Source organism: Bradysia coprophila (assembly GCF_014529535.1).
Source record: "Bradysia coprophila strain Holo2 chromosome X unlocalized genomic scaffold, BU_Bcop_v1 contig_173, whole genome shotgun sequence".
Classification (NCBI taxonomy): Eukaryota; Metazoa; Arthropoda; class Insecta; order Diptera; family Sciaridae; genus Bradysia; species Bradysia coprophila.
The window spans coordinates 808,894-821,989 of NW_023503302.1; the positions used below are offsets into that span (position 1 = coordinate 808,894).

General features: G+C 37.4%; 4 protein-coding genes and 1 non-coding gene across 6 annotated transcripts; 2 read left to right on the forward strand and 3 right to left on the reverse strand.

Moving 5' to 3' along the window:
• Positions 1-245: 245 nt before the first annotated feature.
• On the reverse strand, positions 246-3,115 carry LOC119068039 (60S ribosomal protein L3). Of its 2 annotated transcripts, none has more exons than XR_005086084.1 (6): positions 2,984-3,115; positions 2,436-2,628; positions 2,042-2,210; positions 1,625-1,932; positions 898-1,287; positions 246-703 (listed from the first exon to the last, which is right to left on the reverse strand). XR_005086084.1 is itself a non-coding variant. In XM_037171404.1 (6 exons), exons 1-6 carry the CDS (start codon positions 2,984-2,986, stop codon positions 356-358), a joined length of 1,239 nt encoding a protein of 412 aa, XP_037027299.1. In that variant the 5' UTR covers positions 2,987-3,114; the 3' UTR covers positions 246-355. The 2 variants fall into 2 exon arrangements, 1 of the variants encoding a protein (XP_037027299.1); XM_037171404.1 differs by having other exon boundaries at positions 1,625-1,760; positions 2,984-3,114.
• On the reverse strand, positions 2,299-2,380 carry LOC119068387. The gene has a single exon (XR_005086152.1). It is a non-coding gene; the product is annotated as a small nucleolar RNA U43 (small nucleolar RNA).
• Positions 3,116-5,179: 2,064 nt separating the features above from the next.
• LOC119068061 lies at positions 5,180-6,451 on the forward strand. The gene is made up of 3 exons (XM_037171463.1): positions 5,180-5,315; positions 5,433-5,731; positions 5,795-6,451. The coding sequence occupies exons 1-3, from the start codon at positions 5,258-5,260 to the stop codon at positions 5,873-5,875; spliced, it is 438 nt and encodes a 145-aa protein (XP_037027358.1). The 5' UTR covers positions 5,180-5,257; the 3' UTR covers positions 5,876-6,451.
• Positions 6,452-8,011: 1,560 nt separating this feature from the next.
• LOC119068040 (protein cornichon) lies at positions 8,012-9,173 on the forward strand. Its single transcript, XM_037171405.1, has 3 exons — positions 8,012-8,360; positions 8,436-8,692; positions 8,775-9,173. The coding sequence occupies exons 1-3, from the start codon at positions 8,211-8,213 to the stop codon at positions 8,800-8,802; spliced, it is 435 nt and encodes a 144-aa protein (XP_037027300.1). The 5' UTR covers positions 8,012-8,210; the 3' UTR covers positions 8,803-9,173.
• A 2,189-nt stretch (positions 9,174-11,362) lies between these two features.
• On the reverse strand, positions 11,363-12,525 carry LOC119068109 (histidine protein methyltransferase 1 homolog). The gene is made up of 4 exons (XM_037171555.1): positions 12,391-12,525; positions 12,094-12,324; positions 11,846-12,027; positions 11,363-11,777 (listed from the first exon to the last, which is right to left on the reverse strand). Exons 1-4 carry the CDS (start codon positions 12,455-12,457, stop codon positions 11,370-11,372), a joined length of 888 nt encoding a protein of 295 aa, XP_037027450.1. The 5' UTR covers positions 12,458-12,525; the 3' UTR covers positions 11,363-11,369.
• Positions 12,526-13,096: the final 571 nt, after the last annotated feature.

Consider the following 13,096-nt stretch of genomic DNA (forward strand, 5'->3'; position numbering starts at 1 on the left):
CTTAACACTATCAGTCTGGGTTCATCATAACAATTTACCGATTTTCAGCTGGACATTGTGAATGTTGTTGCAAAGCTCAAATGTCTACCGTATACCACGGTAAAAAAGATATCGGACATCCCAATAGATGTGGATAAACTCAAAAAGTTCCCTAGATTGATGAGTGAAAATAAAGTTGTCACTCTGTTGAACGGGACATTAGTGTGTCATGCGATGTAGTAAGTGCAATGATGAACAACAAAACATTTTCTTTATCCTCAAAACGGTCTTCTTTATTTGTACATTACATGGATATAAATCACATCACGTCCCCAAATACTTTTCAAAAGAAAGTATTCCACGACATACAAACAATTTAAGCTGTTTTGACTGCGGCAGCAGCGGCTTGCGCTTGTTCTTCCTTGACACGATCCTTCTTGAGTGGTCCCATGAATGCCAATTTGTCGGCAGCGGTTTGGAACCGACCATGACCCATCTTCGATGACGTATCGATGAACTTAAGGTTGATCTGTTCGAGTGCCGATCGTTTGGTGTGCACCAACAATGATTTGCGGAGTGTGAGCACACGTTTCTTTGAACCGATACAACATCCCTTCAACATGACGAAATCGTTGTTGACTTCACCGTAATGGGGGAAACCGCCCATTGGTGTGATGGATTTGTCGGTCAAATCGTATTCGGTGGATGCGTTGTTCTTAACGATCTGTTGAAAGAAGAGGAAATCACATTAGAATCATTGGAACTTAGACAAAAATACAGTTTCGAGTGACTGATAATCGGTCAGTCCTATCATTTAGATTATCATGTTGGTATCAAACATAAAAAAAGGCTCAATGATTGTCTCATCATCAAAAGTTACGGGAAAAAAAATCGTCAAAACGAAACGACTAAACTAACCTTTCCATCCTTGGTATGGATACCAGCACCAATGCGATAGATTTTCTTGTTAATTTCGGTACGATGATGGTAACCCTTTTGACCAGCACGAGCTACGGTGAACGATACACGACTCGGATGCCATGCTCCAATACAAGCAACTTTACGTAGACCCTTGTGCGTCTTACGTGGCAATTTCTTTGTGTGCCAACGGCTAGTGACACCCTTGAAACCTTTACCCTTGGTAACACCAACCAAATCGATCATTTCATCTTGGCCGAAAACTTGGTTCACCGGAATTGGCTTCTCCAAGTGTTCCTTCACCCACTTGACTTTATCTTCAATGGTGCCACCGTTCAATTGGATTTCCAAAATGTGAGCCTTCTTCTGGCGTTGCTTGATCAAACGGATCTGTAGCGGAACGAATGGAAAAATTGTTAGCGAAGGTGCATAGGTTAGGTTCATAAAACACGAGAAAATGCTTTTTTTCTCTGATTGATGAAAATGTGATCAATATGGTTTAGCTTTGTGCTCACTGCCAGAAAGGCTGGACAAAGTTTATGGAATATATCGACCGATCGCCACAAATCGAAATTCGGGCAACTTTTTCTACGACATAAATGGCAAAAACTCCGCACTGATCGTCAGAATCGGACCATTGTAAGACTTATCAATCGAACGAATTCAATCGACAGCCTGTCTGTCGCACCGTACGAAATGAATTTACAATAAGAAATCGAAACATTACCTGGGAATGGGCAATAACGCGGATGGTTTTGCAGTAACGAACCATTTTCTTGAAGTCGTTATCGATGCTCTTCTTGCCGAATTTGTCGGACCATTTCTTGTTGGCCTTGGTGAATGCCTTCTTCTTGCTCTTGTACCTGAGAATCGATTGAAAGTGTTGCTAAAACATACAGAAGAGAAAGAGAGCCTCTTCTACGAGCGGAGACTTTCAATCAAACCATGCTAACCGCACTTGTGTAGTTTTCAGTAAAGAAACTTATCAAGGGGCTCACATAGCATTTGTATAGCTCTCTCAACGAGATCGAAGAGCTTTTGGGAAATTGCGAATTTAATGACAAATTTTCGGAAAACAATGCAATATCAACGGCTATGTATTTTCGTTAAATTATTCGGTTGTCATTGCGATTGTGATTCTTACCAGTTCTTGTAGAAACGGCGACGGCATTCTTCCGACAAATGTTGCGCCCAAACGTTTACCAATGGACGGCTACCGAATGGTGTTTCGATGTAACCAACAGCACCAACGACAATCATTGGTGGTGTTTCCAAAACGGTTACAGCTTCAACGACTTCCTTCTTGTTTATTTCTATGGTAGAAGAGAGAGGAAAACATTCATTACCGACTCGGTTCACCACATGTTCTCGGAACTCAAACTAAATTTTGTTTTTTGCATTAAAATCAGTCCGCCCTAGTAGCATTTAATCGTCACCGTTTTTTCAGACAAAACCATAAACGAATCAGTAGGAGTATCATCATTGTATAACAAATTGTACCGAGAAAAATAAGTAGCACGTGGTACTACAATACTCACTTGAACCAGGACGATCAGCCTCACGCACAATGTGGGTCATACCGGCCTTGTATGCAACAAAACATGTCAAATGAACAGGCTTCTTGGGATCGTCTTTTGGGAAGGCCTTAACCTTACCACGATGTCTTTGCGAGCGCTTCTTCGGGTAGAAGGCCATGGATCCATGACGGGGCGCTGAAAATTTACGATGAGACTGGAAAGCAAATTTGAGGTTATATTACGAGTTCATCGAAATAATTTCTCTATTTTTTTGTTTGATTGAGCACTTTCTAAAACTTTAAAATTAATTCCATTTGGGAATGCAATCAACTGGCAGTAATTATTAACTTCTTTTAATGGATTTTTATCGATTTACGCAATACACTCGATGTGTGTAATTGGAACATGAAAATGCATGGCACGTGGCTCAAAAATTTTAATTTCCATTTTCTGTTCGATTTGTAGTAAAATCCATAAAATTATTTCAATACACCACTGCCAGTAACACAAATTTAAAGTTTTCAGCGAAATATTTCCAATTCAAGCTTATAAATTATGGGAAATCTCACCATTTCACTGCTTGATGTGACTGTTCGCCAACACGTTTGTGAAAAGAAAGAAATGTCCGGTCGGTTCTATTAAATGGCTGTATGTTTTTTTCGTCAAGCCTTCGCAGCTTTTGTCAAAGTGCGGCTGAAACGCAAAATTTGATCATTCCCAGTAAAATAACGAAAAATTCCCAATGACAAAAACACTTTAAAATTTTTCAAAATAGTTTATGGTTTAAAGTTGCCCCAGAGTCAACCGTTTTCATTCCATTTTGCCTCCGTGTACATACGTGACAGTTGTTATTTCAAACAATATGTTCTATTGTATGAAATGCCAACTGTCATGTACACGGAGACAAAACCAGAGTCAACCGTTTTCATTCCATTTTGCCTCCGTGTACATACGTGACAGTTGTTATTTCAAACAATATGTTCTATTGTATGAAATGCCAACTGTCATGTACACGGAGACAAAACATAAGGAAAACGGATGACTGTGTATTCAGACTTATGTCTGATAAATATATGTCTCTTTATGTTAGTCCTTTCTATCAAGTAATCGGCGTAACCTTCCTATGTCTATATAGTTGATTAAAATTTCTATCAATCTGTCTACTGCGTCTACTGTAACTAACTACTTATTCTACTAAAAAAAAACTGCATGAAAAATGCTTTTGCTGCTTTAGTCTGTCGTTATACAACACAGGTACTGTACACGAATGGTGACATAGTGCGTTGGATAAGTCGTGTCCTGAATATACAGTGTTTAAGGAGAGCTAAAACCAGTTAAATTTAAATGGTCTCGGGGTCAGCTGTCAAATATTCATCAATGAAAAAAGAAATTGAGAGGTGAGCCCAGTTTAAATTTGTATGCGATTTCTCTCATTTTGACGTGTGACCCCGAGACCAGTTTAAACAAAGTGGTCAAAAATCGCTCTCCTTAAACACTGTATGGAACACACCCACGTTCGTCCCAGTAACGTCTGTGTGGAGATGTAACATACTCGAATATACGAAAATGAAAGTGAACCGATCAGGTCGGCGGATGCTGTGGTAACGTATTCAGACCTCCTTAGTTCAATTAACAATTCCACTGGTCTCGATCACCTATCTGTGGTACAGTCCAGATAATTTTTTTTACATTTACATCTGTCATATTGCACTCATATTAAATTCGTTTCCGTCAAGTTGCATCTAGCGGTGAGTTATGATTGCATTTACAAACGAATCAGGTGAAGCAACATTAGTGACATGAAAATGTAATTTATATATACAGCATTATAATTTAAGTTGGAAATTATAACTCACATCTTCATACAAGTAGTTCTGCCTGGTAGGTTCCTTGTAATTTTCAACTTATAGGTTAACTTATAAATTACGCAAGTACGAAAATAAATTTACCTGAAAGTTTGGATCCATAATTTTTCTGTTTCGCTGAGTGTTTAATGTTTATACTACATTTAGTGTTTATATAGTTTGAATAAACCACACAGACTTATCATTGACCACCCACCATCAGCCTTAACTATATAAGGTAAAAAAACACAAAAACACATGTTACCCTAATTTACAGTGAAGTGATGAGTATTGTCACACATACGTTACAACATGTTTTGTGCATTGCGATCATAGGAAATTCACTGGAAAGGGTCCCGTATTTTTTGTGTGTAAAGTTTGCATTACCTTCAATTATGCAAATGTGTCGTAACGACAAGGTTCTGAAAAAACAGGTTAAGACATTAAAGATTGGACGAAAAGAAAACTTGAAGAAAAAACAATATTTTTATTAAGTTGACATTTCACACCATCTGTAATGAGTGTGTTTAACAGAACATGTCTAAATTGTCAAAATTTGTGCTTCAGCGCCTTCGTGTACAACTCAGAAGTGTCTTAACCTGTTCTTTTAGAACCTTGGATATATTGCACAAATATCAAATTCGTTTGCATCAAGTTGCAGTTAGTGATGCAAATTCGATTCTTAGCAGATGCAACCACATTATTCACACGAAAATGTGATAATTACAAAAATGGTATCACCTGAACGTCGGGATTCGTAACTCCACTGATCCGCTGATGGTATGCATTACCTTCAGTGCATATACACTGTCAATTATGCAAGTACTTTATTACCAGCCTGCCTGCATAATGTAACTGTACAGACTTTTGCGCTGGGACATACATAGCCAAAACCGCAAAAAAAGCGAAGTTTCAGGGCGTTGACGTTTTTGACACATTGCATTCATTCCAACAACATTTTGTATACTTTTAACAATTTTAATTTAATTTTTGACGAAAATGGCAACGCCAAACTACATTTTATACTTCTTCGTTGTTTCATTGCTGTGGAGCACATGTAAGTATCGATCCAGCGTATAAACGGACAACCATTTCCATTCAATTAATCGACTAATCCCATATTTATACTGCATTGAGTGGACAAATTTTGCTCACCTTGTATGACATCTTTCAGGTTCGGCGCTTGAATGTTACGTTTGCTCCAATCAAACCGACAATGCCGAGAAATGCCTAAACACAATAAAAACTTGCGAGCAAGGCGAAGATGTATGCTTATCCGAAATTCGGTGGGGTAGTCAGCCTTACTTTTCACAAGGTGCGTTAAAGCAGTACTACGTTTCCAAAAGATGTTCGACAAAGCAAATGTGCACCAAAATTCGAAATCGTTACATGAGATACTGTACACACATTTGGTATGAGGACTGGACATGTTCGGAATGTTGCCAGGGAGATCGCTGCAATTACTACATCATCGTGAGTGGACAAATTAGGATTGAATCAGGCAATCGAACTAACAAAAATTCTCTTAAATTACAGAGTGGAAGTACGAAATTCTTGGTCTCAACGGTCGCTCTACTAGCAGTGTCCATAGCTGTAGTTCTTCAAAAGATATTTTAAAAACTGTAAGTTTTGTCGTGTAATGTTTAAGAGGTTTTCTGTGCGACACCGTGAAAACCGTGCTGTAATTTACATTCCGTCCATAGTTTTATGACATCAGTCACCATTAGGTAGGTCTAAATGTTTTTTTTGATGAGTATAGTTAAGTGAATCTCATTTGTGACTGACGACGAATTGACATTTTTTGTAACAAAATCGTGAAACTTTTGAAAGGGGTCGTTCATGAGCTGATTCTCTCCTATCCACGAAAGTGGACGAGTGTAAGATTAGATTCCAGAAACAATTCACCTCTAAGGTCATTCTTTTAAATTAGCGAACATTTAGTCAACCGATAAACAAAATTGAAATTTTTAATGGGAGAGGTGACTCATGCACTGACTCCAATCGAATTAAGTTCATAAATTGAGATTCGTGAGTCGTTTTTTTCCAAATTCATTAAGCACAAAACATTCCGTCCAGCAAATTCAAAATAATTTTAGAATTGTAAATAAGAACCGTTTTTTGTACGATTACCATCAACAGACCCAGATCTGTTCAAGTAAATAAAAAGAAAAATTTTACATGAAAATTAATTTCTTTGTTGAGCTGTTATGGATTGCGCCAACAATCTTACTCGATTCAACTAAAAATTGTGTGAAGGATAAGAGAACAACATGCCCATCGTAGGCAATACCCTGCACCATAGTCTAAAGATGCAGAGGTACTGTCTGAAATCCTCTCTAAAATGACCTCCACTTATTGGATTTTTACCTTAGACGAACATTGTTTGCAGTATAGTAATAAATATCAACGCACTCAGAAACCATTGAGTATCGCAGACAAGAAAAGGTTGTGTCAAAATCATTCTACTCAACACAACTGACAATCTCGATTTGCTCATCAAATCTGCGTTTCTCGAGCGAATTTGCATTTCAAATACGAACTACTTACGCCGAAAGGAGTTGAGGGGTTGAACCTGCAAATTTTATTGAACAGTACAAGTGAAATAATAGAACGTTGGGTTATAGAATCCTTCTTGAACATCAACATTTTCAGTCTACGTAATTAACCTTGTTATATACCGTCTATGGAAAATCATAAAAAAATTTACATTAAAAAAGAAGTAATTGAAAAGTGGAACTTTGGCTCTTTGAAACACCAGTACAAGTACAACTATTAGAAAGATTGTATTTATGACACATAGCGATAATTCGTACCTATAAATTGTAAGTACGGGTGTTAGAACCTGTACGTCATGACCTAATGATTTTAAAAATCTACCAAAAGATTGAAGTTTTTTGTAGATTTAGATAATTGACTGATAGCTTATACCACCTGGAGCTTCTTATAACTAATTATTGCTAGAAGTCACTTCTATTTTACTTCTATTCTACTCTGTGTGTAGAGTATAGCTATGTAGAACCACATTCAGCAGGGATCATCACTTATTTTTATATTTCGATTAAAAACCTTGAAATAGCTCGACCCAGTTTGACCAAGATCAAAAAAAGGGTCCCATGGATGCAAATTTTTTTGGTTCACCTACTTTCATTCAATCCTGGTGGTCAAGTTTCAGATTAACCTCAAATTTTCGTATAGTTTTGTTCCAAGTAACTGTAAACACGAAATTTGACTGGCTAAACGAACATGATTTCATCCACAGAGCTCGGTTTTCATACAAATATTGATGAGGTTATGTCCCCATGGATGAAATTTGACAATTCGTATGGCCTTGGAACATGCCTATACCTACTGAATATCAGACAATAGTTCAATAATCGTTCATGAGACTGTTGAATTGTTCAACCATGTGTAGACGTTGAGCGTCTTCTGACCTTTTTAACGCATAAACTGTGAACAACAAGTTACTGCTGGTTTTGTTACAGAAGTATAAATATTTTTTTGATCTAAGTATTTTGATACGCGAAGGATCGTTCATAAGTCAAGCAAGCAAAAAAAAAGTTGGAATTTTCAAACCCCTACGCAGTTTTTGTGGAAGATGTTTTTTTCGTCCGACCCCATTCCGTAACGTTTATTGTGAATCACCACTATACTAATGTCACTCATGTTCATTTATTTTCTGGCGGGAATGCTTGAAATCATACGTTTCAAATTGTGTGAATTTTCGGCTGGGCTTTAGTATTGCCATCGGTTAAATCTGTCAAAAGTGTAGTGCAATCAGCGAGAAATTTGAAGTGCATCATTACTAATGCAAAAAGAAGATATCTTCTTTTGCGTTCCTTGAATAACACAGGTCACATTTCGGTATTGCACTGAACGACACTTCTCAGTACGTAAATACGGACGTAATGTAACAAATCGCGATAGAATCAACGGAACATTATTATCAAAAAAGATGGCATTTAACTTTCCGGCAGTGTCATACATCATAGCATTGATTGCGGACGCTTTCCTCATCTTTTTTTCCATATTTCATGTGATCGCTTTCGATGAATTGAAAACCGATTACAAAAATCCTATCGATCAGTGTAACAGCCTAAATCCGGTAAGCTGAATGGATTATGCGGAATTTCAACCTGAGATTCTATTTTTAATTGGGGTGTTGGCCTTGTATTTATAGCTGGTTCTGCCCGAGTACGCCTTACATTTGTTGTTCAATTTGTTCTTTTTGTTCGCTGGAGAATGGTTTTCGTTGATGCTGAATGTGCCGTTGATTGCTTATCACGTTTGGCGATACAAAAATCGACCAGTCATGAGCGGACCAGGTCTGTATGATCCAACAAGCATCATGAATGCAGACACACTGTCAACATGTCAAAGGGAGGGATGGATAAAATTGGCTGTTTATCTCTTATCGTTTTTCTACTATCTTTATGGGTAAGCCACTCTTTCTGCACTGTTCTTAATATGTGTTGGTGAACTGACGTTGAATTGATTTGTTTCCATGTTCGATCGACAGAATGATCTACTCATTGATTTCCACATAAGATATGAGCATCGAATCGAGATGGATTAAGGAAAGGAGTTCCAGTGAACGTGAACTAGAAATTAACAAATCGAATGTTGTTTGTAAGATATAACGTAAGATTCATCATCAGGTCCATCTGCAACATTAATTCTAATTAATTTCACCGGAACATGTCCGAATCATTTTTCTTGGCAATTTCATTGCATCAGCATCCCGTTAAGTTTTTTTTTTATTATTATTTTACATCATTGCATCGTCTTCATTTCAAGTCACACGAATAACAGTGGGAGGTAAACAAAATTATTATTTTTTTTGTTAATTGTAAAAGTTAGCCTCGGTGTATCCATTGCTCCATACTTCACTCAAAATAAACGTTTTTGACTCAAAATTTAAATTATTGTTGTTACCATTTTATTGTCACAATTAGGATCCCGGAGTTGACGGGTTAGACTTATCAAACATCAAAGATGAATTTGTCAATCATACCGACAACAGCGTCTTTTTGAACCGTATTTTAAACGACAAAATGGGTATTTTCAACGGTCTTTGATTGTTCCTTTAGCATCGGCGCAGTTTAGTTTTCATGGGGAGGTGTTGTTTATAACCTTTATAACTGACATCAACGCACTCCAAAACAGGCACGAGAACGGATTTATAATAAGGGCATACTCGACGCAGTAGTCAGAATTTTACATATAAATTTAGTTTTTTATGTTGGTAAAATACCACTGCGGGGACCAAAATAAGAGACTTTTCGACCGTTAAAAAAAATCGTTTTTTGTGCCGTTCTTGCAGAGCGTTCCTGACATTCGTTTATTTTTTTTCTTCAATGAATGACAATCCATTCTGATACAATTTTAAAGAAAAAGCGGGCGTCTTTTTGGAATTGCTTTGGTTGTTTTGGTTTTTTTCTTTTTGGAATGACGCCTAAAGAAAGAAAAGTCGTGGATTACCCTTAAGTAAAAAAATCATAAAAATTGTCACAGCAATTCAATGGCTACAGTGGACCCAATAGCTGCAATGAAGAGGTGAGCGGGCCGAGGTTTTTTCAAAGCCCGACCCGACACGCGCTCAACCCGAATCGATTTTCCAAAACCCGAGAACCCGAAACCCGACAGATACTGAAACCCTTCCCGACCTGAATTAAATTTTTGAGACCCGATGACCCGAAACCCGACAGATACTGAAACCCGTTAACCCGAAAGATATTGAAACGCGCTAACTTCGAAAATATTTAGAAAACGCGAAAAAATAATTTAATTTTGAAACTTCGGGTAGCCCGCTCACCTCTACTGCAATAGATTCACTTTTCCTTGACCGTGATATCATCAAAGCTTCGGTGTTCACCTATTTCCGTTAATTTATGGAAGTTATCTTATATCCGAGGGAAAAACTGCTCCGGAGAGTGCAGAGAGAAAGATCACTGTACAAGTACGCGTATAGTCAAAGTCATTGGCTCAGCGTGACTCAGCACAAAGTTATGTACAGTGTTTTTCGAGGTAGTTTTTTCCTCGGTTATACAAGAGTCCTAATGTTGATAACAGCAATTCTATGTGGAATTTATTGCTGCAAAGCGAACGTTAAATTCTTATGTAGGTGAAGGATAGAGTAAATTGTCTTGACAAATCGGGCAACTTTCTTCATAGTGTTGGAGAAGATATGGTTTACAATGAGGGTAAATGTTAGGAATCGCTTTATTGTGTCGTTGTTTGTTTAGCCCTCTGTGCAAATAGATTATTTTCAAACTTTCGAGAGCGAGATTTTAAGAGAGAGGACAGGATTCGTATTGTTAGACATTTTCTTTCCATCTCGTCGAATTATATCGGAAATTACGGCTATAGCAAACTCGCCTCAAAGTAAAAACGTAAAACTTTGTAGTGTCAAAGTGATTTTTTTTCTTCAAAAAACTGTCAAAACAATCACATTCTAAGTTTAAGGATTCCGTTGACTGTGCCTTTGGGTCTGTTTCTCGCGAATATTTTAATTCAATTTATGGTTAGCTATAGTAATGCACTGTCCATTGATAGTCACTGGTAAAAGTAGCATGGTGCTTTTCACAAAGAGTTTGAACGTTTCGGCGCGGATTATGTCGTTGGTGATTTTTTTAAAACCTAAATTACACAAATATTAGGTCAAGTAAGGCTTGATTTCCACTAACCAAAAAAGTACTTCGTGTGAGACAAAATTGATTTTTAAAATTTTTGCATTCCTTACTCGACCTGAGAGTAATTAGGAAATTAGAGAGGAAATTTGTACGACGAAATGTGGTCCCAACGTCAGTTTGTATAAGATACACATTTCGTATAATTTTACACCAATACATGTATGCGATGACGCTATTTCGCCTTTAATAGTTCAATTTACCCTCTTAATTAAGAGGGCAAACACATATACCAATAAACATTTCGCATTTCATGTTGGGACCACATATTTTACGTAATTTTGTTCGAAATTTCCTCTCTAGGTATAATTACTCTAAGTACTTGACAGCTCGATCTCTAACGGAGCCGGATATAAAAAATTTAAATTTAAAATGAAAAATGTTTTTTTGGAAGTATTTCAAATAAAACATCATCCTCGACATTCTCACAGCAATGATTTATTAACTAGTTTCACTTTTAGGATTTCTCTCGGCACATTTTCGCTTACAACAAAAACAACTTCTGACTGTAGGCTACCGTCATCTTTGACAAGTCTCTCAAAGTCTCGACAACCTCCACCAACACCAAAGTAATAGGTTTTGGCCGCCACCAATGCCATTCCATCGTCTTTCAGCTTAGTTTTGAAAACATTTAAAAGTTTCCCGTAATTGTTGGCATTGTAAATGGTTTCGCTGGTCAAAATCAAATCGTATTTGATGTCATCTTTGGTGGCCTCGACGTACTTCGACCAATCGCCTGCATAAAATTTGCAACGTTGCAGTGTTTCCAACTTGGTGTCACGGAAATTCAACAAAACATTCTCAATGGTCAGCGTTGATAATATGCTGGAATTCTAATAGAAGGAAAATGAATGCCCCTTTGCATATAGGAGAAATACATCAGCAAGTCCTAACTACTCACATAATCACTAAAGTGTACGAAAGCACCTGCCTTTAAAGCCAAAATACCTAATAAACCCGCCCCACATCCCAAGTCTAGAACATGTTTGCCGGAGCTTAGTTTATACAATGAATCTTCTGCATTCGTCGGTCTCATGAAGTAGTCACCTAAGTCCTGTGTGCATTCCCATATTTTACCACCGCCTGAATACATAACAGACAAAAAATCTCGTTCAATTGATATTCCGTGAAAAACTACCCTTACTATACCTTCATACACTCCAGGAATTAAATCGGAATGGTCGCCGGTGATACCAAGCAATTGTTCTTCCTCAGCATTCATTCGAACGTGCCGCACTTCGATTTCAGCACCGAAAGTCATACTTCCGTAGATTATATTGCTTAAAATCGGCCGGTGGATTTGCGTCGATTTTGGTTGAATTTCCTCGAAGTCTTTGCATGGCATGCCCTCGTTATCCGAATTCTCGTCATGATCATAGTCTAAGCATAATTGATTTGAAATTTTGCTGTAAATGGTAGTACGTTGTGTAAAGTAATTGATCATACCGTTTACGTAATTTCCTCCAAATTCATTCAGATCTTCGTCTTTTTGTTGGAAGCCAAATTTGAACATTTTGAGGGTAAACAAAATTTATTTTCTGTGCACGTTGCACCTTGTTTGTAGAATGTATAGGGGTTGTTGCAATTTTTAATTGTCTTTTGTGGACAGTGAAATGAGTGAAGTTATAGGTAAAGAATGAAGCACTGAAAAAGATTGTAGAGCACCCCTACTCTACCTGCCAACAAAGGTTTTTTATTGCCAACTAAGGAAATCATATAAAATCCGTTACTTTGGAATTCATGACGCAATTTCTTTCAAAAATTGTCTTTCTTAAATTTTTGGGGTCAATTTTTTGTTGATAGAACTTTTGCATTCAAGCGCAAAATGCGTCACCCTCAGCGATATCAGTTATTTTGTAAGTAGAAACATTTGCTTGCGTCACACTTTCACCCTTAGGGTTTAATGGCGGATTAGCATCAGCGCCACCATGTCAACTCTCGAGTCATCTCCATGGAAAGATGCGTCATTGTACGCCAAACGATTAACGAAAGATCTTTTATTTCCAGGATGTACCAGGTAGTTACCTAATATTATAATGTGAATACCGGAATTTTTCCTTTCTCGAAACATTTTTTTTTTGAAGATTTGATGCTTGCGTTTTAGGTTAAAAAAGGATTTGATTTGTACTTCCCCGCTCTTATGTCATTGACA